Source organism: Panthera uncia, chromosome B1 (genome assembly GCF_023721935.1).
Source record: "Panthera uncia isolate 11264 chromosome B1, Puncia_PCG_1.0, whole genome shotgun sequence".
Classification (NCBI taxonomy): Eukaryota; Metazoa; Chordata; class Mammalia; order Carnivora; family Felidae; genus Panthera; species Panthera uncia.
Genome location: NC_064811.1, coordinates 166,120,877 through 166,145,318, shown reverse-complemented (window position 1 = coordinate 166,145,318; position 24,442 = coordinate 166,120,877). Strand labels below are relative to the sequence as shown.

General features: G+C 53.7%; 1 protein-coding gene across 3 annotated transcripts in view; it reads left to right on the top strand.

The window, feature by feature from the left end:
• The window catches only part of BIN3 (bridging integrator 3), a 42,752-nt gene extending 18,370 nt beyond the window's left edge, over positions 1 to 24,382 (top strand). For all 3 annotated transcript variants that reach the window (XM_049631559.1, XM_049631561.1, XM_049631560.1), the window contains 8 exons: positions 4,712 to 4,760; positions 11,474 to 11,514; positions 11,946 to 12,007; positions 15,157 to 15,293; positions 15,851 to 15,891; positions 20,293 to 20,434; positions 20,650 to 20,784; positions 23,503 to 24,382. In XM_049631559.1, coding sequence (XP_049487516.1) covers positions 4,712 to 4,760; positions 11,474 to 11,514; positions 11,946 to 12,007; positions 15,157 to 15,293; positions 15,851 to 15,891; positions 20,293 to 20,434; positions 20,650 to 20,784; positions 23,503 to 23,649 — 754 coding nt within the window. In that variant the 3' untranslated portion in view covers positions 23,650 to 24,382. The remainder of the gene's footprint in view (positions 1 to 4,711; positions 4,761 to 11,473; positions 11,515 to 11,945; positions 12,008 to 15,156; positions 15,294 to 15,850; positions 15,892 to 20,292; positions 20,435 to 20,649; positions 20,785 to 23,502) is intronic.
• The last annotated feature ends 60 nt before the right edge of the window (positions 24,383 to 24,442 follow it).

Sequence of the window (24,442 nt, the reverse complement as noted above, 5' to 3'; positions counted from 1 at the left end):
CTACATTCTATACCCAGTCAGACTAACTGGTGTGAGTCAGAGCAAAGAGGTTTTGGTTATGCAAAGTCTCAAAAGGTGATCTCACACACACTTTTACTCTGCCCAAACGAGGAGTAAACCAGCAAAGAGGAAGACCCGGATTCCAGGTGTCAGAATTCCTATAGGAGGCAGGAGAAGGGCGAGCCTGGGCCTCCAGCTCTACACCAGGGGCCGAGGCGACCCGTCCTGACCAGAGCAGCTTGGAGGCTGCCTCGGACACCGCTTCAAGAAGTGAATACCTGACACGAGTGAATATATTAAGAGTAAATTTAGACAGTAAATACATAGAAAATTCAGCACGTGAAAGAAAAAATGACAATTTTAGGAGCAAAAGCATGCAGTGTTATTAGTTACGTATTGCTGTGTAACAAATTCCCCCACAACTTAGCGTCTCCAAACAACAGTACCAGTTTCTACAGGTCAGGAATTTGGGAGTGGCCTAGCTGCGAGGCTTGGCTCGGAACTCTGCAGCTTCTGAAGGTTTGGCTGAGGCTGAAAAATCTGCTGGCTGCCACATGCAGGAAGGACAAGAAATCACATTATTCTCCCAACAGTTTACTTATTGATCTGACCAAATCACGTAACTGCATCGAGAAGAAGAGGAGATTCGGATGTGCCTTTGTGTAACGGGTAGAAGCCTGCAAGAGCTTGGTCAGTTGGTTGGTTTCGTTAAATCTTCCCCTTGCAAAAGAAAAAGTCAGCAGCTAGTGCCTAAAACCTAACCAGAGATAGAAATAGATGCATTTTTATTTAGAGATGCAAAGGTACGTGCCAAAAAACCCAGCAGAGTCGAAAAGTGCTTGTCTTGGGCAAGTGAGATTAGGGCAGGGGGAGGAAGGGTAGGACCTCATGTTTCACTTAACAAACCTTGTTGTCCTATTAAACCATGCACACGTGTAACTTTGATAAAAGCAAACTCAGATTAATTGCACAAAAGGGAAAGGCAAACGCTAAGCCAGAGAAAAAATCCTGATAAACAGGCCAAAGGGCTAGTGGTAAAATGTAAACCATTTCAATCTTTTAAAAAATGTAAACTGTCTCAATCTGCCTCCAGGGCAATTTGGCAAATGTATCAAAGCCTTAGACATGTATATATCCTTTGACCCAGCAATTCCAATTCTAAGAACTTATCCTATGTGACTAATCCTTGATGTACACAAAGATTTAGCTATTAGTGTTTTTAATAATAGAAGAAAAATTGGAAACAGTTGAAATGATCATTAGTAAGTGATGTGGATCACAAAAATAAAATAGGGATATATAATGAAATACTAGGTAGCTCTTAACAGGGCAGGCTGATGACAACCACATCTTGGCATATAGAAGCCTTTATGATATGTTTAGGTTTTTTAAGTTATATAAATATGCATATGTACACATGTCCATGTATTTACACACAGATTCAGGGTGTTACTGTTTGTGTGTGTGTGTGTGTGTGTGTGTGTGTGTGTGTTTCCATGTTTTCCAAGTGTTTGACACTGATCAGGTGCTATTTTTGTAGTCAAGGAAAAAAACAAGGGATTTTTTTTTTAGTTTATTTGAAAAATATGGAAAGTGCAAAGAAGAAAACAGTAATCACACTCTTACCACCCAGAATTAACCACTATTAACATTTGGCATATTTGCTTCAGATTTTTTTCTTTCTGCAAACTTTTAAAATATAATTAACACCAAAACATTAGCCTTGGTTATCTTTAGATATGAGACCGTGTGCTGTTTTGGTTTTTTCCTTCTTTTCCTTCCCTTTCTCCCTCTCTCTTTCTCTCTCTCTCTGTCTCTGACTTTGCTGTATTTCCCAAGTTTTCTCTGATGAGTATGTTTTACTTTTTAAATGGGTAAACTTCAATTAATATAAAAGGTAGGCTATTTTTCAATGCCAAATGAAGTCTTAGACATTTAGAAGAAGGTAAGCAAGGTTTTGGACTTGAGAACAGCTTTGATCAAGCTGGGAGAAGGGAAGGCATTCCATGTGGGTGTAATGGCCATGTGTCCCAGTTGCCCTGGACAGTCCAGGTTCTTTACCTGTTGTCTCAAAGACATTATCAGTGACGTTTTTGCACTCAGCCAACATGATACCTGGAACCTATCATTTGTTCAGACGGAGCCGGGTCAGCACAAGCCTCCTTCCTCCCGATAATGCTGCCCTCCTCATTCCTTGCATTTCCAGTCTTTTCAAGAATAGTGAGCCCCTTTGAAATTCCACGGTATTTTAAGGTTAGGTATTTTGATCAGATGATTTTCCTTAGTTCCTTCAAATAAACATAACAAATTCATGGCAAAGAATAGCAGAGAGAAAAGTGGATTGTTTACTCCTGGTTCAGTCGTGAACCAGCAGGATGACCCTGGGCTAGTCACTGGACCTTTCCAGATTGGTTTTCTCATCTACAAAATGAGAGGGTTGAACTGGAACAATTTCTATGGTAACTTGCAATTCTAAAAATACTGTGATTCCAAATTAAGATTTAGAGAGGCTGTGGCACCACAAATAATGGCATCTAAGTTCTTCATTTCTTTATAGCTAGTCTGTAGTACTAGACTCCAAGTTAGAATCATTGTGAAGACCACTCTGAGAATTCTGTAGAATTTCACCCTGCCCCGTGTTCCTGGAACAGAGATTCAGTTTAGAATTCAAGTTTCCATCTCCTCTGTTTTAGAGTTTAAGAAATAGCTCCAGGAGCGCCTGGGCGGCTTGGTCAGTTAAGTGCTGACTTTGGCTCAGGTCACGATCTCACAGTTCATGAGTTCAAGTCCCACGTCAGGCTCTGTGCTGACAGCTCAGAGCCTGGAGCCTGCTCAGGATTCTGTGTCTCCCTCTCTCTCTCTGCCCCTCCCTGCTCACGTTCGTCTCTCTCTCTCCCTCCCTCTCTCTCTCTCTCTCAAAAATAAACATTAAAAGAATTTAAAAAAGAAAGAAAGAAAGAAAAAGAAAGAAAAAGCTCCAGAGAGACCGTGATTTGTTCGCATCACAAAACTAGTCAAAGGCAGAGATCAGTTTTCTGATTCCTGGTCCAAAGCTTATTATCCCACAACATGCTTCGTGCAGGCTCAATCTTCTCTCAATGCCACCAGGACCTCATTTGCACTGTCACCAAAATAGTCCTTGAGGGCAGTTGTTCACTGTCCAAAACCATTGTGTCAGTCAACTCCAATCCCTGATTTGGGGAAAAGTAACTGGGGACACGAGGAGGGGACTATGGAGCTCAGCTCCCTTAACCTCTGTTCTTTAGATTTGAGGAGGGGAAAGAGCAATTTCTCCCTTTCTCTTCTTTTCAGTTTCAGAGCTTACCTTTCCCCTGGTAATTATATAGCCACTGATTATTTGTTTACAGAAGCCACGTGAATCAGCCAGCCCCCAAAGGGTTAATGCTCCCAAATTACCGGGCTGGGTTAACAATAAACAGGATGTCCTCCAGAAATTAAATTTAAACCACTGTGACTCAGGCTGGCCCATCCTCTCGACCGGATCGTTGTCTGGGGTTATTATCGGTGGTTAATTATACCATTGGGTTTAGCAACAGTGTTGGTCAGTTTGGGCCAAGAGAAAGCAGGCTTGGGCAGAAGGGGGTGCGGAGGAAAGGGGCGGGTGCAGCGGTGGAAGCTGGAAGCGGGAGGTTTGAAAGGGAGGGACTGCAGCGTCCTGAGCGCTGAGAGAAGAGTGGGAGTGGAGTCGTGCCCTGGGGACTCTCCTGCTGACTCCCTGTGCCCTGAGCTGATCCCAGGGGTGCTTCACTCACTGCTACCTTGGGGGCTCTGGGGAGCCTCTTTTTCTCCAGCAGTTGGAATGCACTGTGTTTGCTCCTAGCGGGACCACGCTTCTCAGAATTGTAGAATCAGAATTTTTCATGCCTCAAGGAAGCTTCTGAATTATCCAGTCTAACCCTGTCCTTTCACAGAGTGGGCAATGAATCCCAGGGCAGTCGTTACCTGCCAGGGGGCAGCCCGCTCCTCAGAGCGGGAGACGGTGGGGGGCAGTGGAGGGGGGCCTAGATTTAGAGGCTAGATTCTTGATCCTCCTTCTGTTATGCCAAACTGCCTTCCATTTCCAAGTAGAGAACCTGAGGTGCAGAGGGCAGACCTGGGCTAGATTCAGGTCCCTCTTTGAGTTAGCCACGTTTCACGTTGTCAGTTCTCACCAGAAATAACCCAGCCTGGCTGGGCCTTAATGCCCTGTAGTGTATCCTCTGTCTCCAGCCACGTAACAAGTCCTCTATAGAGAAGTAGCGAAGCACCTAATACAGACGATAAGTGGTTCTCATGGTGTTTTTAAACGCTTGTTTTCAAGGATGATAGCTGCCCCAGCGAGCCTGTAATTCTGACTTTGCAGCTCCTCAGGGCACAGATTTACAATGACTGTCTGTCGTGTGGTATCTCCCCTTCCCTGCCCTCACCTTTGCAACGTGTTTCAACACCTGGCTACTAGTAGGAAAGATGCTCTGGGGCAGAAGGTGGTGCCCAGGACCTCTATCCGACACTGTTCATGGGAAGATCACCCTCCAGAGCCCAGCCTGGCTGCCGACGGCCCTAGATCCACAGGGCGTGTGGTTCGAGTGCCAGGAGCAGACCACTGGCTCTCATTACCCTTGAAGTCAAGTGGCCTTGACTTCATCAGTTCTTTTCAGCTACGTCCTTCCCCGTTTCTCCTAAAATCCCTCTTTGTCTCTTTCTCTCCTAGGATTCCTTTCAAGATTGGGCAGCCTAAGAAACAGATTGTCCCTAAAACAGTGAGTAACCCGATTCTTTCATTCTGAGACTCCGTCTGTCTCACATGGTCTTTGCAGAGAACCAGAGGTTTGATTCAGCACATCGTGGGGCTGGGGAAGGCAGAACCCGGGCTGCCTCATTCCCAGCCGTGTCGCTCTGGAACCTCATTTAGACTGGGGCTTGCGGAGGCCTCCTGGCCTGGGACATCTTCCTTCTGCAAATCAGGCTGGCTCGTCCCCATCCTGGGGCAGGTGGAGGAGGTGGGTGACAGGTGGGTGACAGCCCATCTCTGCAGTCTGGCGTGGCACTCTGCACTCTCCTGAGTGGGCTCCTGAAACCTAGGCCCCTGCCAAGGACATGTCCCAGGCCTTTATCTCCAGCCACCTCAGGCTGTGTGAAGACCAGGAAGCTTCTCCAGGAGGCTCCAGGTCCCTTTCTCTCCACTGCCAAAGGAATTCTTAGCCAGGACCCAGAGTCAGGAGGGCATGATTGAATCCTACCTCCTTGAGAACCCACGATTTTTATCTCTATTTTATCTCCAGAATGGGAGAGGAATCACAGATTTTTAGAAAGTTTAGAGCTGGAAGCCCTTACAGATCATCTAGTCCAACCTGATTTTCCTTACGAGAAAACCAAGGCCCACGAAGCCACCATGACTTTCTAAGGTTGTAAAAAACCTAACACTAGGGCAGCTGGGTGGCTCAATCAGTTAAGCATCCAACTCTCAAGCAGAGCTGCTTGAGCTGCTCTCTCCCTCTTCCCCTCCCCCACTCATGAGTGCTCTTAAAACAAAACAAAAAAAAAAAAATTTTTTTTTTTTTAAAACCCTAATACCGACAGAGCCAAAATTGGAACCCAAGTCGGAGTCTCTGTTCAATGCACATTCCACTGCTCTATGCTGCCTCACTCAGGCTGTGAAGGTCTGCTGAGGTTTGGGAATTCTAGTAAAGAATGGCCTCTTGAACTCCCTCACCCCCAAATCTAATCAGGCTGTTGGTTTCACCGTGAGAACCCATAACTGTACAGTATCTCTCATTGTGACAGTTCCAGCAACTGTCAGCTTGCTGGAGCCCCTGACGGTTCTCCTTGTCTTAATAACCTCGGCCCTCCTTGGCTCAGAACTCAGGACTACAGGAAAGCTCCTGCTTCATTTTGGCAGGAAGGGAAGTTCAGCACACATCTGACCAATGGCTCAGTCTTTGGAAAATCCAAAGGCAGGCCACTTAAAAGGAAATGGGCTGCGTTTCTCTTTCAAGTGAAGGCAGGCCGAGGACAGACTGAGAGTTTACCTCCCATGCAGAGGCTGACCATCTGTGGAGGCTCTCAGCTGAAGCGCAAAGAATCTGGGCGTGCAAATGTTGGGCTCTAGCCGGCTACAGGAAGTGGGAAGGTGTGGCTTTGTGTCTCCAGAGTTTAATCCAGGGCAGATCTGAAAGGGAAGTGGTTTTGAGAAGGGTCTTTTATTCCCAGCGCTCACTACCAAAAAACAAACAGGCAAACAGAAAACCCTCCCAACACCCTTACCTCTATAGAGATAGCCGTTGTTCTCTACAGAAAAGTATAGGTTAGAATTCAGTTTCTAGCTTCTTTGCCAGTTTGTTGACGGAAAGATCTCTGGGTCTTTTAATCTGAGGAGTGGCAAGGACTCCCCAGAGGAGGGACAAATGGACAATCCCAGCACCTATGGACGGCCCTACAGACAAGCCCACAGATGGGCCCGTGGCTTCCCTCTTCCCCTCCTCACGTCAGTCTTGTTTGGGATGGAACTGCGGTCCTCTGACTTCTGGAATCTGCTCCCCCAGTCAGACTGGGCACCAAGTAGTGATTAAGAAGCCAGATGTGGTAGGTTTCCTGCCTGGATTCCCACTGGCTCCGCCACATGCTGTATGTGACCTTGAGCAAGGCCCTTTACTGTTTCTGAGCGTTGGTTTCCTCCTTCGTAAGTGAGGATCTTAGTACCTATGCCACTGATATAGTATGAGTCTTGTGTCCATGAGGTCATGTGTATGAACCACTTAACACAGTGTCTAGCACATGATGAGCCCTCAATAAATATTAACTACCTTGTGGGAAGATAGTTGATTTGACTCTTTAGAAACCACCGAGGACTCAGCATGTTCCAAGCAGCTGGATCCCCTACTACAAGGAAATGGTAGGCTGGGCCTTTGATCTCTCACAAGGAATCAAAGCCGACTTAGGCTTTGGAAGAGAGTTACTTGCTCCCTCAACTCCCCAGAGGCACCGAAGTATAGGGAGCGAGAGCCTGCCTCTTCAATCTCGTTCTCTGCCGCACAAGCCCCTCCAGGCCCCCATCATAGGCCGAGCCCGGGCAGCCGTCTCAGCGCCTCCGGCAGCTGCCCCCAGACAGTGGTGACGCGCTACCGTTCTTGCCCAGGCACCGTCAGAGGCGCAGATGTGGCTGCCTGCTGCCTGGAAGTCATGGCGCCCCCGTCACGGGAAGAAACGCTCACGTTATCTTCAGGGAGTTTCAGGAGGTTTTTGGCTCAAGGTACCCAACTGTCAGACACAAAGAAAGCATTGTGTGTTTGCTCTCACTGTTCTTCTGCACCCAGGTTATTAACACGAATTCCATTGTTGTCAAGGCTCTGGCGAGGGAATGGCATGTTCTCTGCAGGGGCTGGCCACTGGATGGAGGTGGAGGGACAAAAGCTTGCCCACCTCCCAGTCCGAACTCTCTGCACCCTCTGCTTACACCCCTCCTGCCCCACCACTCCCATAAGGAAGCCGGAGCATCTTGGCATGGCAAAAAGCAGCCGCTTCCCCGTCCGTAACCTTCGAGGAGGGAAGAGCTCTTGGAACCCTGGGTCTCGCACACGAAGGAAAGCACACTCTTAGACTCCGAGCTAGGCAGGCATGCCACAGCGTCAGGGCAGGGGAGCATCCTGCCACACGGAGCCCCCACTTGAGGACAATCTCCACTTGCAAAGTGGAGAGCCTCTCAGCCTCACTTGATCATGTGGTAACACATGATCCACCAAAGGGAGGCTGCTTTCCGCCCCTAGCACCCCTCCAAGAGGGGGCTTCCGAGATCACCCAGTGTGCCCTCTGCCTCAGCCAGCTCTGATCCGACACGGCTTAGCTCCGGGGCTAGAGCCGGAGCCCTGCCTGCCGGTCTCCTTCTTCACTTCACCCCGAGTGTCCGTTTGGGTGAGACCTCAGCCCACTCATTCATTTAACGAATACGGACTCCTGCTCCATGCCAGCCTGACCCTAGGCGCGGGGGGTAGAGCGCTGAGCAGCACAGTCTCACCCCTCCACCTTGAGCCTTTGCAAATGCCCAGAGCAGCGGGCCGTCTGGTGCTCATTCCCCCTTCGCTAACCTCGCCGCCCGGCCCGGCCCGCCCTGACCCGCTGACAGCCGTGCACATGTGTTTGCACTTGCATTGTTGACTGGGGGCTAATCGCCTTTTTGGCAAAAGCATCAAGCATTCAGAGATGTTCAGATCTTCCGTGTTTGGCTGTTTCCCTCAAAATGGAGATACCTTGCACTAGGACTCCAGTGTGTCTCCTTATTCCCTTATCCATTATCCGAGGGGCCAGAATCCTGGTGGTGTTGCCTCGGATCTTTCCCCAAGGGAGGAGAGCGATCTTGAGAGCAACCCACACCTGGCTGCCAGAGGCAGAAGGGGGACACGTTCATGAACATCTCAGGCTCTCACGTGGCCGTGAGCAGCAGCAGAAGGATCGAGCTCCACCCCGACATACTTCTCAGCTGCCGGGGTAAGACCTCAAGCGGCTCCCCAACCAGAATGTTCCAGCCCAGTTGGAAACCCACAGTCGCTCGCTCTCTGTGCAAGTCCAAGCATTCCCAGCCAGGGGAACCAGGTGCTCTCTGACATCCCACACACGCACCGGCACACTTGGGGATTGCAAAAGAGAGCGCCAGGAGCCAAGGCCGGAGCTCTCTGCGCCCGCCTCCCTCTGGGAGCACCCACTGCATGTTCTTCATCTTTAGAAAAGCTGGACTCTGACCAGGACATCCTTGACTTCGTCTTTTTGGAAAAGAATACTTTTAATATGTAAAGACTCTGCTCAGCCGTCACATCCTACAAAATAAGAGGGGTGATATGTCCAGTTAAGGGAGGCCCAGGTGTAACCCCCAGGCACAGGATCCTGGCTTAGCCCAATCAGCGTTCATCCCAGCTATCAACTGACCCCGTGCCTTGCCAAAGGGCCACAGACCAGTCTGCACCCCCAGACTTCTCTGGGCACCCCCAGCACCCCAGTGCATGGGAGAAGAACAAGGAAACCCTATCCACAGGCCAGGCACCGAGCTCTGTGCTCTACACAGACTGTTCGGTGATCCTCTAAACAAGCCAACAAGACGGACACTGCTACCCCGTTTCCTTGGCAGCCATTGAAAATCTTCCCAGGGGAAGGCCGAATGGAGTTATCCCATTCCTCTAGAAAAGTACGTGAGACTCAAAATGTTAGGTAGTATTTTTAATACTGCACAGCTGGTATCAGAGTCCATCTGTCATCCGTCTCTGCTCATTCCTGTCTACCACCTTCCTCGATGGTGTTGGTGGAGAAAGGGCTGGACCGTCCCAGCGCGGGCTTGCTGGGCCCGGGCGAGGCCTCGCTACCCCAGAACAAATCTCCCGCCTGCATCGCACCAGACACTCTTCCAGCCTTTGGCTGAGACTTTGATTCCTGCCCAGCTACACATCCCCTGGGACAGGTAGCACTTTAAGCTTTTTTCAGGAACATACGCTTTAGTGGGAGCGAAGTTTGAGCTTCCTCTTAAGAGCAGCTTTTGATGGATCATAGGAAGGTGATGATGAAAACATTGCATTCCTGGATGGAAAAACAGGGGGTCTGTTGAAAAGAGGGCAAAGACTGTAGGGTGGGGGAAACCGATGGTGAATTTTACTTCACGACTTTGTGTCAGACCCCAGGTGCTGGGGTCAGAAAGTAAAAGGAAAGACCCTGTGTTCCTGCTTCTAAATTTTACATTTCAGTTGAGGAACGTGAGGTGTGTCCATGCAAGGGCGACATGTGGTTGTGCCCCGGGACCTTAGCTAAGTAGGTTCTCCATGCCATTCTCTAGCCCCCGTCCTCCACGGGGCTGTCCATGGTTTAGGTTAGAGGTGTATTTGTTTTATCTCCCCTGCCAGGACCCACATCTGTTTATTCACCAGAGCATCTCTCTCACCTGACAGATTGCGTTGCACTTAATAGGTGCTCAATAAATGTTTGTGAGGTTATTAAATGTCATTTTAAAAAGGGGGCCGGTGCTGAACTAGGAGTCTGAATTCTAGCCTTGGTTTGCCTCTGACTAGCCCTGCGTCCTTATTAAATCACTCCCCGTCTCTGGGCTTCGTCCTCTGTGTTTATAACATGAAATAGTCGGCCTGAATAATGTTTTGCTGTTCTGTGACTGTGTTGAGTTTACCTAAATGCACATGAGTGTGGGGTCCGTGGGTTTTCAGAATGCTCCTTCATGGGGCACTGTGACGGAAGGGTGCGCTGGCAAAGAACAATGGGGCCTTGACACTTTCCACAGCTTTGGGCTCTGTGACCTTCAGCCTGCTGTGAGAGTGAGGACCAGGGTTTAGGGCTCTCGCTGGAAGGCATCTCGGGGAGCAGCCAAGAAGGCACCTTTCTTGGGTCGTGGCTTTAATTCATCAGCAAATACCTTTTCCCCTTTTTGGTAGAATGCTTGTTAAGAGCACAGGCCTTGGAGCCAGGCTGCCTATGTCCAGATCCTAGCCCTGCCACTCACTAGTCGTGTGAGCTAGTGCAGCATACGTCCCCTCTGTCCTAGGGAGCTCCTTGGTGCAGTGAGGGCCACAAGTACACCTGCCTCTGCAGTTGTGGGGGAGAAGCCGTTCACAGAAGCATGCGGCGAGCACCCCGTGAATGTTAGCTGCTCTTAATTGAGCGCCTCAGCCCAGAGGCTCAGCACGCCGGCCAGGGAGCTCTTGCTGCCTCTGCAGAAGGGAACCAGGACAGGCCTCGGTCCCCTCCTCTCGGCTCTCAGGTGTCATATCCCTCACAGGCCACTCTCCTGAGAGGCCATTGCCAGGGCCCTGTTTGACGGATGGAGAAATTCAGGCACTGGACGTGCAAGTGACTTTCTTGACTTCACCTGACATGCAGGTGGCAGAATTGGGATCAGGACTTACACCCATCTGATGTCAGTCTTGCTGGCATCGGGGAAATCTGGTTACTTATCAAGAATTTTAAGAGAGCCTTGCCGGTCAGTAGCAATAGTATTTGTGCTCGGTACATTCCAGCACACAGAGTGCGCAGACAGGACATTTCTTGGTCCACCCTGAACCTCACAGTTGGTAAGCCCTGTGAGGAAACCAGGGCCAGGAGTAGGAGGGGACCCGCCTGCTTCCCCCCCTGCGAGTCTCAGTCACATTCACATTCCAAGCACCTCACCTGCCTCGCGATGGGAGGGTGAGGAGAGAGGGAACGCAGCCCAGGGCCTGGCTCCCTGTGGTAGAGGAACAGAGCCACAATCCGCTGCTACTTGCCTGGCTGGCCCATCTGGGAGGGGAGTCTTGTGCCCTAAATCAAACACTTAATTAATTTGGGAACACAGGGATACTGTGTCGTTAACGATCTGCTGGAGCTTGTATGAACTGGACCGTGTTGTTTTCTGCAGCTGGGGGGAGGGTGGAGAGGGAGTTTCAGTAGGCTGGCAGATTTTTTCCAGCGTGTTGTCATTTCTCCGATGATTGAGTTGTCTCTTTGGTTACAGGTGGAGAGAGATTTTGAAAGGGAGTATGGAAAACTCCAGCAGTGAGTGTCAAAGCCCAGAAGGATGGAGGCTGGGGGGAGTGGGGGGGGGGGGCGAGGGGGGGAAGGGCAGGAGCCTTCCACCGGGTCTCAGTTCTCGCACTGCCCCTTCCGGCACCTCCATCAGTGGGCCGCTCAGCTGTCCCGTAAGTGCCGCGGGAGCAGAGGGCAGCTCAGTTCACAGCCTGCCAGAAATTCTCCCCCAGCTGATGGCTATGTGACAGTCGTTAACTCATAGCCTTTGGGTGCTTGGCCTCATGCAGAGCCAGTAGCAGCCCTTCAGTTGGTGGGAAAACTCCCCATGGAGCAGGGGCCCCCTCTCCTGGCAGGCCTTCCAGGGCATCAGGCTGGGCTTCACTCAGGTAGATGGGAAGGAAGAGGGCTGAAGCAAGCTGACGATGCCAGGTGCCTAAGCCTGTGCCCCTGCCTTGCAGGCTGGAGGAGCAGACCAGGAGGCTGCAGAAGGACATGAAGAAGGGCACCGATGCTGATCTGGGTAGGTGGCATAGCCCAGAGCTGGGCCGGGCCTGGCCGGGTCACGGGTGGACCTCTGCCCCTCCGTCACGTCAGGGCTGGCTCCTGTGGTCTGTGCACAGATGCTCATGTCACCGCTCATCCAGAGGATATGGGTGGGTCTGAACACGACTGTCCCTGGCATCTCCAGACTACGTGTGCAGCGAGCCAAGGGTCTGATTACGGAGCCCATCTGTTATTTGTTTTGTGGATAGTTCCAGGTTCCCTGGGTGGCATCTTTATCGTTCGCCACTGCCTTTCCAGTACGGGAGAAGCTGTGACCTATTGCTTCCTTTCTTTGGTACTTCTCCAGATAGACTGCACTGTCAGAGCACAGATGAAGGGAAGGTTGCGTTTTCAGAGTGGGCAGCTTTGGAAGCTGTGGAACGTCAGGGATCCATGAAGTGGAGAGCATGGTTTTCCCCACAAGAAATCAAAATAAATGGGCGACCCCTGGGGCCCAGGGTTCCTGGCCTCTTCCGCCCCCAGTCAGAACTAGAATCTGGGCAGAGAAAGCCCTCCTGAAGCAGTCACAGTCAGTGCATCAGGGTCACCGGAAGGCCCGCCACGAGGCAGATTGTCCAGCCCACCCCCAGGCAGTGCTGAGGCAGCTGGCCCGGGGACCTCATTTTGAGAACCACTGCCCCAGACAATTGAGGGAAATCAACTGCCTGGACAAGATCTAAAATCCCATTCTGTGTTCCCAAACAAGATCATCTGTGCACCGCCAGTCCCTGTTAGGTCTTTGTCAACCCTTATATTTTGAGGTGGCATCAGGGTTCCAGAGACCCACGTGGAGTTGGAGACCCACATTCTCTTTAAGGTTCAAAGACCACCAGCCTCCCAATTGGTGCTGGGCTGGCCACACCCTCCCAGTCCCTGAGAATGGAAGCTCTATGGCCCTGCCCTGCGGCACTCACTCACTCACATAGGCCAGTGAGGACTCCCAGTGGGATTCCACACTGTTAATTGACTTCAGATGGTTCTAACAAAGACAGAGGCAGAGGCCTGAAGTGTGAGGCTTTAGGAAAGAAAAGGAAAATTGGGAAGGAAGTCTCCCCTGCCCTACCTTTTCAGGATTTTTGTCCTCAAATACTAAAAAGTAGTGGAAGAAATTTTTCAAAAACGTTTCCAGTTTTGTCCCAAGTTTCTATCCTTTAATTATACTGTGTGTGACCATTTCATGATCCAGTCCAGTTACACATGATGTTTGCTCCTAAGCCTACAAAGTCACTGCACAGATTTGAAAGAGGGTTCTTAGCTCCACTGCCTCAACATTTCTGGGAAGTATATATTTCCAGGCTTCTCCCATACGGTGCCTGTTTGCTGGGTGACTGCAGCAGGCTACCAGATTAGAGGGAGGCCCAGGACAGGGCGCTGTGTGAGCCAGTCATCCACTGTGGGCTTCTCTGCTGGCATGTGGAGGAGCCTGAGTGGAGAGGGACCCGCTAGGTTTCCGTTTCTCCCACCGGAAACAGAGAAGTAGGCCCTTGGGGCCAAGGAGTAGGCGCGTGGGGCCAACGCGCTCCTCACATGGCAAGGCAGGGGCACATCTCTGGTTAACTGGAGTGGACCTCATTTCATTGATTCAAAGACATTGTTTCGCTTTTAACATCTCAGAAATCAACACACCGTAACATAATTCGCAGCATAGTTTTTCTTTCTCAATGGCTATACATTAATGGTGTGTTACCATCTTAAATTCAGTGGCATAAAGTAGTGAGGAATACATTCAAAAACGTTTCTCCTGAAACCCTTAAACTGGTACAGACACTATGGAGCAAGCATGCCCCTTCTCCAGTCTCTCTGCCTGCCCCTCTAGAATTTTTTTGTTGGTTTGTTTGCAAATAATGGAGACCCGAAAACTTGTATGGGACTGAGAACCCCAAAGCTGCCAATAGATCTCCATCCTGCCTTGGAGCTGCCCTCTGATTTCCAGGCTCCCCATATCCCCATATCCTCTGTCAAACATGGTGTAGAAACATGTGAACAAGACTACAGCAGGGCAGTGGCCTCCATCTGTGGGGAAATGGTACCACAGAAGACCTTTAACAACATAAGCAGATACCCCAGCAGAGCCTTGTGGGGCCTGCCCACAGCTGTCTCCAGGCGGATCACCAGGAGAGGAGTGGGCGGCGAGGCGGGTGCCCAGGGTCTAGTCCTGGCTCAGCACTTACAGCTGTTTGACCTTGAGGGAGTTATAACCTCTTTGGAGCCTCACCCTCCTCATCTGTAAAACGGGGCCAAAATACACTACCTGAAATGTCTCCTGCGTTGTATGAGCCCTGGATAAAACAGTGGGGGCACGGGAACCCTGCAGAGGCAGGATGGAAACCTGTCAGCAGCTTTGGAGTTTTTGGTCTAAAGTACAAGTCTCTCAGTCTCCACTACGTGCAAACAAAAGTCTACAGGGGCAGGAAGAGACTGGGAAGGGGCCGTGCTTGCTCGGTAGGGTCTGTACCAGCTCCAGAGGCTCAGGGGAAAACAAGTTTCTGAGTGTATGTCATTGAAACCAGGGGTTGCCTGGCCACACCAAATCTGGCCTCATTTTGTCAATAAAGGGGCATTGGAACAAAGCCACACCCATTCTTTAGGTACTGTCTGTGGCAGAGTTGAGTAGTTGCAGCAGAAACCATGCAGCCCACACAGCCTGCCATCTTGATTTCTAGCCTTTATGGTATGTTTTCCAGCCCTGGTGGGGCACACTCTTACTCTCGTCCGTGAGAGGTTCCCAAACCAAGCTTCATGCCCAAACCACCTGGAGAGTTTTTTTAAGATACATGTTTCTGGATTACAGACTTACTGAGATAGACTCTTTAGAGCTAGAAAATAGGTATTTTTTACAGCTTCCCGCCCAAAGGATTCTGTTAAAACCCAGAGTTTGGGAAATGAAGTCATTGCCAAAGGTAAAGGTGCTCCGAAGAACTACCCAGAGCAGCCTCAGATGGTCAGGAGCAAACACCATCCAGTAAGGACCGCTGACTTTCGGCTTGTGGTACTCTGTAGCTTTTCTGGCCTATGGCCGGGATGGCGGTCAGGGTATGGCCGCTGGACTGAGGAAGGACAGGGTCCTAAGGACAAGACCTTGAAACCTGTCCCTTCATAGGTTCACCGAGCTTTGACTTCTTACAGCCTTATCCAAATCTGCTGTGAAGATATCCTTGGACTTGCTCTCCAATCCCCTCTGCGAGCAAGACCAGGACTTCCTGAACATGGTGACAGCCCTGGACACAGCCATGAAGCGGATGGACGCCTTCAACCAGGAGAAGGTAGCTGGGGTCTTGCTCTCCCCCTTCCCGTGGCTTCTGCCTGGGTGGAGCGCCCGTGCAGAGTCCTCCCAGGGCTCGGTCTTCCGACACCCTCAGTGCTCTGACGCCCGTGTGTCACGAGCCCCGTGAGCTCGTTCCTGGACCTGCTTCGGCACCCTGTGCTGCCCGTGACTCCCACGAGCTCGTATCGCTCACTGTGAGACCCCGAGGGAGGCAGGGCAGCTCTGCTCACCCGGAGCCCCTCACACATTCTGTAGCTGCCCACCCAGCCTGCCCCCTGAGCACGGCTGTCAGCAGCCTGCAGACGGTGCTGGCAGGAGGAGAACAGACCTGGAACAAGAACAGTACTCCCTGGTGCCCTCGACGTCCTGGCCATCATCGTCCTCTCTGCCTCGCTCCAGCTGCGGAGTCAGGGGTGCCCCCCACCCCATCTCGTCCCCACCCAGGGCTCTCAGGACAGCCCTGACTGTCCCCTTTCTCAGGAACGTAGATCCTCCCCTTTTAGGAAGAGTCCGGCTTCCCCTTGGTCTTGATTCATTGGGTCTTTCTTTCAACAGGTGAACCAGATCCAAAAGACCGTGATTGAACCCTTAAAAAAGTGAGTAGTGGTCATCTGGGGACCACAGGCCTGAGGGAACTAGGCTGGGGGCGCTTACTGGAAAGGCAGGTCAACTGGCCGACTGGGGACCGAATATCATTTCCAGCAGCCTAGAACCCCAGACTCCCAGGGAGCTGACCGGAAACTCAACAGGGACGCTGGCGATGTGATCTGTGGCCCCAGAGCACCCGCCCTGCCCAGTGCACTCAGTGACTCGTGGTCTGCCCCAGCAGACAGCCTGTAGTCAGTGGTCACTTTGCCATCTTTCCCTCTGTTCCCGACTGAGAGCCAGAGGTCTCAGAGCTTGCTGAATGAAGCGAGCAGAGTGCTTGGCCAGCCCTCAGCGGGGATGAGCAAGGCCTTTCATCTCCCCGCCGCACCGGGAGAGCAGCTGCCTGCGGCGCCCGGCTTCGGAGATGTGGGGGTGGCTGCACATGGGGAAGGGCGCAGCAGCAGGGTCCTGCCTGGGAAGGTCCCCAAACTCGTGACCCGACAGGGTCAGAAATTCTTCTGCGAGGCTCATCTTCTCTCAGGCAGGCTCTGGGCAGCGATCAGACAGGCCTATCCCCCGGTCCCCTGAGGTGGTGGGCTGGTGAGGGGGGGGGGGGGGGGGGGGGGGGCGGGGACAGGCAGGAGCATTGCCTTGAAGCTCCAGATCACTTCTTCTGCCCCCCTAGCCTCTCCCAAACTGACTCTGACCTAGAAAGGCTCCCGCTCCAGCCCGGCAGCTGCACTTTATTACCTCTTCTGTGGTGGTCCCTGGCAGCTGCCTCACCAGGCCTGGGTAATGAGGCTCTGCTAATTACCATTAGGCCTGGATCGGGGCCCGGAGGGAGATGAAGAGAGCAGGTTTTGGTCCTCTAGCCCCTGGCTTTGAGGTTACTGAGCTCTTCACTCCCTGTTCAGGTCCAAGGGGTGGGGTTAGGGAAAGCTCTTTCTGAGCCAGGCTGTCTGGAGGCTCGGCCCACCCTCCTTCCCTGGGCCCCTTCCCCTACCCCCTGCTCGAGCCCAGGTTGCAGGGCCACACGAGGAACTGGGTGCCGAGGAGGCTGGTGGCTCAGGAGGGAGGTGGCAGCAGGGGCTCCGTGGCTGGTGGCTTTCTGACCGGGTCCCCAGGACCGAGCGTTCGCAGTTGGGTGGGAAGGACCACGGGCAGAGCAGACCCTGCCCCTGGCGTTCCAGGAGCTGCCACAGAGACACCCATGGCTGGCAGAGCTAGGCAGGGGACACCAGCTCAGAGAGCTAGGGGACTGACTCCAACCTCGATTTCACAACCAAGGAGGCGGCCTTGAAATCTGATGCCTGGCTTCTAGAGCCAAATGGAGAGAAATCCCGGCTGCTTCCCACCGCCCCAGCAGCCCACCACCTGCCAGGAAGGTGGGTGAGTGGCACAGGAGGCGGGCACCATCTCCGCAGCAGATCCGCTGACCTCTGCCTGAGCCCCCCGGGCCTGCCTGCCTACCCGGCCGGCTTCTCCATCCCGTAACCGACATGCGATCTCCCCCAACCACATAAAACCGGCACTGCCTGTTGCCGCCTCTTGCCAGGAGAGAAGCTCCCAGGGACCCCAGTACCGGAAACAGGAAACTGCAGCTTTCCTGTCCTCTGATGAAGAACATCACCACATGGCCACCCTGCCGCCCCCAGCCTCCCCCCAGGGGGCTCGGCCTCTAATCCCCCAGTCTCTGGGCTGTGTTCACATGGTCGGATGGGGATGCTTTCAATTTCCCTTTCCTGGTGGGTGGAAGATCCCGGCTGTGTGGGCACAGATTGAGGAATGGCAGGCATTCCCCACCAGGGCCGGCTGCTCCCAGCCTACCTCCCAGCCGGCCTCTTTCTCCCTCCCCCTTTCCCTCCTCCCTCTCACTGCCTCCTCACCCCACTGCTTACCCAGGGGAGGCAGTTTGGTTGAACCTTAGGACAGTCACCTGGGCAGAGCTTCAGCGAGGGTGTGGTGTAGGCCCAGCCCTGTTCTGCTTTCTCTGGAGGGCGGACACAACACAGATTTTAGGAGCTTGTGACCCAGTGTTGAAGCCATGATGGCGCTCTCAGGAAGAAAGACCAGGATGGTCCATAGATGCCGAGGGGGCGCTTTGCAGCGGAGTGGGGAAAGTGCTAGGCGGGCAGTCCCAGCTGGCCCCCAGCCAGCCCATGACCCTGGCCAGCGCCCTGCTCCTCCAAATCTGTTTCCCCATCTGTGGAAGGGGAGGCCTGAACCCAACCCCTGCAATGGCATTTAGTTGTCGTTTCTGTGCCTTTGATCCCAGCCCTGGGAATCAACCCCAGCTGACAACTGAGGGCGAGCAAAGAGACGAGTGCTCTGGGGTCAGAGGGCATCCGGAACTGCTCAGCCACCAGCATGGTGGTCGTCCCGCCTGGCACCCACAGAATGCATCCCTGGTGCTGCCCTCTTTCCTAATAGGAAACCCTCCACCTGTTGCTTCCTGCCTCATTCTTGTCTGTGCCCACTCCTCCCAGGCCGCCAGCAGCATGGACAGCAGAGGCCCAGGCACTGGGGCCACCTAAGCAGGCCACTTCTAATGAGAGAATGAGGGTGGCCACTTGTGGCCTCTAGTCTGGTTGGGGTCAAGAGGGTGGTGGTGGTGGTGGTGGTTTCTCAGGCTCCGTTGCACCTGCTTCCTTGAGTCACAGGCCTCTCAGCTGCTGGTCACACTCCTCCCAGGAGGGGAGAGGGGCTTGCCTAGCAACTGAGACCCCCTCAGAGCTGTCGCCTGAGGCACAAACAGTGAGGCTGGTCCCTGCCCATGGTCTTATCTGTTCAGACCTACCCGGGATAGGGGGCCTTTGTCCTGAAGGTACTACTCCCCACACCCAGTTCACACAGCAGCAAGGAGGCTCCTCTGCTGGCAGATCAGTCATTCAAGTATCGATTTGATGACTGATTTGTCTAAGGGCATGTCTTACCCACTTCTAGCCTTTCCAGTTAGGTAGTGAGCCCATTAGGTCACCCAGTCAGTTAGAAGGACTCATTTTAGTGTCCTTTCTTAGGGATAAGGCTTTTGTTTGACCAGAACCTACTGCCTGTATCTATAGCCTTGGCTGGGGAATTCAGTGCTTTGGTCAAATTTATGCTCTCTGTTCTCTGGCAGAAATCTTCATTACTCTTATGTCACGGGCACTCGTGATTTGTTGGGGCTTTTAAAAACCAAATTCATGATCATGCTTCTTTGAGAGGCAGACTTGGAAAATTGTTCTTCCTGTGGCATGTGAACTGCCTGAAGATGGCCCGGGAGCTGACGGGCACCTCCGGCCCCAGCACTGTGGAAGGGGAGGTCCCCACAGCATGTTGTCCCGGCCGCTCCTAGAGAAACCCAGTCTTCTGGCCCCGAGTGCCCCCTCTGTGCCTCTCAACCCCGAGTAACCACTGTGCCACCATTTTCCTCAGTTGCAGGGCCCGACCTGCAGGGTAGATGCCTCCTGCCGCCTCCTGCCCTGCAGGCTTTGCTCGCCCCATCTCTTCCCGTCCAGTTCCAGAAAACCTGCTTGCAGGCTTGCCTTGCCTTCTCCAACACTCTAATCAAGGGAAATACAGCGTCCCTGCCTGGGATGCAGTCCTGCCCGGTGTCTGTCTCAAGACCTCATTGCTCTTCCCAGTCAAAGATGATAGTCATCACAAAGATGATGCCCACAGGGGCCAAAAGTGTCCGCTCCCACTCTTTGTGAGTGGCCCACTCCTCAGCATTCCCTGTGGTCCTTTTTAGTCCCGGTGGGGCAACAACATGTCCTTGAGTCATTTTCCACAAACATCTGGTTCAACGGTTCAGCCATTTCAGTGGCAGAACCAGAGGGTTCCTGCTTTTCTCACGGTCAGCTGATAGAAATAGGCCAAGGCTAGGTTTCGACTGCAGTTGTCACTGCTAGTGCCACCATGAGGTGGCAGGGAGGTGCCAGAGAACTGGGATGCTTGAGCTCTCTGCTGGACAGTCACTATCCTGGTTGTGACCCTGGACAAGTCATGTCATCTCTCTGGCCTCAATTTCATTGATTGTGTTAAAGGAAGATGTTGGACAGATTATTCCCAAGAGTCTTCAGCTCTCCCATGCTCTGTGACAGGTCTCTGTCATGTGCGGGGTCATATGAGATGGGTGGGGAAGGGGCAGTGGCCATGCCAGTGGCTTCCTTGCATTCCTGCCCCTGTGGCTCACTCTGATCAGTAGAGTGACCCTTAGTCCTACTTCCTTCCTGTGGCCTTACCCCGGACGGCATTCTCAGCAGTGGGTGCTCCCCAGGGGCCACGGCCTCATCTGTCTTACCCACGTGAAATCCCCAAGACCTAGAACAGGGTCTGGCACTTAGTAGGCACTCAGTATGTATTTTTGAATGGACGCCGAGCTGCTGGGCTGCGGCTCCAAGAACAGCCTGTATCTGACTGTGCGGCAGGTTTAGCAGTGTCTTCCCGAGCCTCAACATGGCGGTGAAGCGGCGGGAGCAGGCCTTGCAGGACTACAGAAGATTGCAGGCCAAGGTGGAGAAGTACGAGGAGAAGGAGAAGACGGGGCCAGTGCTGGCCAAACTCCACCAGGTACTAAGAAGGGAGAGGGGGGTGTGGACAACGGGCCCCGTGGGTGACGTGTGGCAAGTTCCTCCTTCACCTGGGGACCAGCTTTGGGGGCTAGGAGACCAAGACACCAGATGTGATCCCCACCCCACCCCCGCCCCCAACGTACACATCGTGCCCCCAGCACACACTCTGGATAAGCTGCCAAGAGCTGTGACACCCAGTGTCTTGTCCCTCAGGCCCGAGAAGAGCTTCGGCCTGTGCGGGACGACTTTGAGGCCAAGAACAAGCAGCTCCTGGATGAGATGCCGCGGTTCTACAACAGCCGCCTGGACTACTTCCAGCCCAGCTTCGAGTCCCTGATCCGAGCGCAGGTGAGGCGGCTCCCCACCCTGCCCCAAAGGACGGCAAATGCTTGCTCCCCTGGGAGATGGTCCTGGGCTCTGTAGACACCCTCGCGCCCGTCCCCGCTTCCCAACTGGGAGGGTGGCTTAGCCGTTCTCCGCCAAGTCAGCAGTGCTGCCACCCTGCCCCCGGCACTGCGTCTGCGTCTGACTCTGAGCATTTGCTGGACTTACCGCCTGGGCTCCTCCGTTGCTCTTTGGTGAATCACGGTCCCAGGATGAGACCCCTTTTTGTCGAATGGCTTTTCCCTCAAGTTCTCTCTCTCCTCTCATTGTACCACCAGTGGCAAGGAGAGAGCCACCCTCTCAACACCTCACTTTGACGGGCAGGTTCTTCTTGCCTGGTGTGCTCAGGTCCAGCACAGAGGCCTGCAGGGCAAAGGCCCACACCCCTGCTTCCCCGCTCTAGTTGCTCCTCCTCGCTAGGCAGGAGACCACAGGCTCTCTTGACTTCTAGCAACCCTTGGAGGGTTCCCTACATCCTGGGGAGGGCCATGCTCAAGGCCTCTGCCTGGGTGCCAGGCCACAGGGCACCTTCCAGTGGAAAGGCAGGCCGGCCTCTGGCCAGGTGTGCATGGAGGTGCCCGGGGTAGCACCGGTGCCGGGCAACTGGAGGGTGGGAAGCAGGCTAAGGCCTCCCACCACTCGAGGGTTTGAGGACACAATGTCCAGCTGCGTGTAGCTCCTGCATAGCAACCCCCCTGCCCCCCAGCCCCGGCCATTCTTTAAACTGTTAGCAGGGATTGTTCTCCCCATTGTAAAAGAGAGGAGGTTAAGGTGCCAAACCAAGAGGTCTCTACCATGTGGGGCCCCCGCATCAGCCTCCTGCAGGCACTCAGCATCCTGCCACCTTTCCCACCGTTCCCCAGCCGGTGACAAAGCTAAAGGCTCGGCCCCCTCCTGCCCACTTCGGTGCTTGGCCTGGGTGTCTGGCGCCCTCTAGTGGACACACTCATTCCTTGCAGTCAACAAGGTGACGAAGCTGAAAGGCCTCAGGGCACCCAAGGAAAAGCCCGATCCTTACCTGCCCAGCCTATCAGCCTTTGGAGAACACCAAAACCCATGAGGCTGCATGCCTGTGCTCAGAACCCCGAGCAGGGTTGATGTTGGAGCTGGAACTTAGTGACCATGTTTTTGGCCGCTAGGGAGAAATGAGGCAGAGCACCAACATGCACAAGTGAAGGGGGGCAGGGAGGGGGGGTTCCACACCTGCCTCCAGAGCATTCTCCTGGAGACGAGGACTTCCTTCCAGAGGCTCAGCCTAGTCTGTGGAGGAATGTGTTTAAGGAGACCCGTGCTTTCCCTCCCTGTGCCACCACCACCCCTGCTCCCGGCCCCCTGCATGCTACCCTGCCCCCTCCATTCTGTCGCTCACGGGAGGAAGCTCCAGGGTGCCCAGACCTGAGGTTAGGGGCTAGGGATGCCCCGTAGCCGGGCAGCGGGGTGGATAGGGACTGTTTACTGCCTCCTCAGCACCAGCCTCCCCCTCCCGAGGCTGTCGCTGCCATTAGTCACTGGAGAAGTGAGCATTCCTAGTGACTCAGCCTGCGCAGTGCGGCTCTGGGGCGGGGAGTGGGGGTAGGGCAGGCCATCCCCTGCCCTCTCCCGGCCCTGGTCTACGCCCCGTCCCCTCAGGGGACAGCAGCATTTGGAGACCCTCATTTAGCTCCCCTCAGCCCAGTGGAAATCTAGCTGTGGGGGTATGACAGACCCCTCCTCAGAAGCAGCTGAGCCATGGCCCTGCCACCAAACCTGCCACTCGGCCTGGCCTTCCCAGTGACAGCACTCCACTGTCTAGAGTGGAAGCAGTGTCTGAATAGAGTTTTGAGTAGTGTGGATCACTTTCACGGAAGTGTTTGCCTTTGGTCATGGAGGTGGAGACGAGGCAGTGGCCCCTGGTCTGAGCAGCCCTCAGCCATCGGAGAGTTGCTGAGGGGTCTCCCCTGTCCTCAGCACACCCCCACCCCACTGCCACAGGCCTCTCCCATCAGCCCCGGTGCCTACACACATAGGGACACGGAAACGAGCTGGTCTGCGAGCCCTGCTTTCCAGCCAAACAGCCGCAGCATGCTTAATGGTGGGACAGGTTGGGAAGGAACACGCGGCTGGGGGGCGGGGGGGGGTCACCTTTCTCACCTTTACCTCTAAGACTCTCAGGGTTCTGGGGGCCAGCCACGCCCCTTCCCCATGGACAAAGGTCTAGCTTCTTGAAGCACCTCGGGTCAGTGCCTGACTCCCTGGCTTCCCTTAGGACTCGAGGAGGGTCCTGCCAGTGCCCTCAGCCAGCCTCAGGCTGCACTGTCCTATATCTCCCGGCACAGGCCCCAACGCCCCTCAGCTGCCTGGAGGGCTCCAAAGTCAGAACCCCCGCCTCCATCCATCTCACCAAGGCCCCCTTGCCCCCCCTCCTCTGCCATCCTGGCAGCAGCAGTGGACGTTCCTGAAGGGCTGGGGTCTGTGGCTTCAGTTTCCCTACTTGCCCTGCAGTTTCAGGAGATGGGCTGAGAGGAAGGGCAGTGATGGAGGGAAGAGTGGAAGCCAGCCCCCTCCACCCAGCCTGAGCGCTCTGCTTAAGAGAACAAGCAGCATGTGGGCCTCTGGGACGCGCCCAGGGGGTGCAATGCTGAGGGGGCTTTGTACCCCAGGAGCCCAGCACCTGCCAACCTCCTTCTCCATCCCTGCCTCCAGGTTGGGTACTACTCTGAAATGCAGAAGATCTTCGGAGACCTGACCCAGCAGCTCGACCAGCCTGGCCACACTGATGAGCAGCGGGAGAGGGAGAATGAGGCCAGACTGAGTGAGCTCAGAGCCCTCTCCATTGTGGCTGATGACTGAGTCCCCGCCACCGTTTCAGACTCCTGGGATACAAGTCAACCTTTCTGGTCTTAGCCCTTGTTAAGCTTAGGCTCAGGCGACAGCCAGCAAAAGGCTCTCCCCCGAGAGAAGTATGGGGACAGCAGTGGCCCCTGTTCTACCTCACCAGACCTCTGCAGTGAGCCTGGCACCAGGAGCCCCAAGCAGGCTGCTGCCTCCCCACCCATAGCAAGAACTCAGACAGGTAAGCAGCACAGAAAAACTCCAAGGGCTTTGTTTCCAAAAGAACCGTCCAAAGGGCAGCCTGGCCTAGGACCTGAGCAAGCTTCCAGCCTTCAAAGGCACAGGCTCTGTCCGCTCACCTGAGGTCTTAGCCTTGCCTGCACGGTTGTGATCTCACCTACCTCCAAAGAAAGACCCATCCTTGGGAGTCCACCCACCCTCGTTGCCTTTCCCCTTCAGACTCTTCTTTTCTGGGAGAGGCCCAAGACACTGCCTCTCCTCTAGCCCAGACTCCCAGCATGATAAAAACTGGTTTCACCCACTTCTATCCCTTAGGTCAAGTGCAGAGAAGAACCCCAAGCCTTGTAGGTTCCCTAGGAAACCAGACTCAGCTCATGTAAATAGGCTGTCAACCAACAAAATGTCACAGCCTGATTCACAGGCCTCAAAGCAAGAACAGTGGGTTTGTCTCACCTGAATATTTGGAAATTTTATTTTTTCAAGTAAAGTTTTCAATAAAATTGCCAGCTGTTACTGTGCTGTAACTGAGGAGAGAAGAGAGCCACCCCAGGTTTGTGTCAGGGTGGTGCTG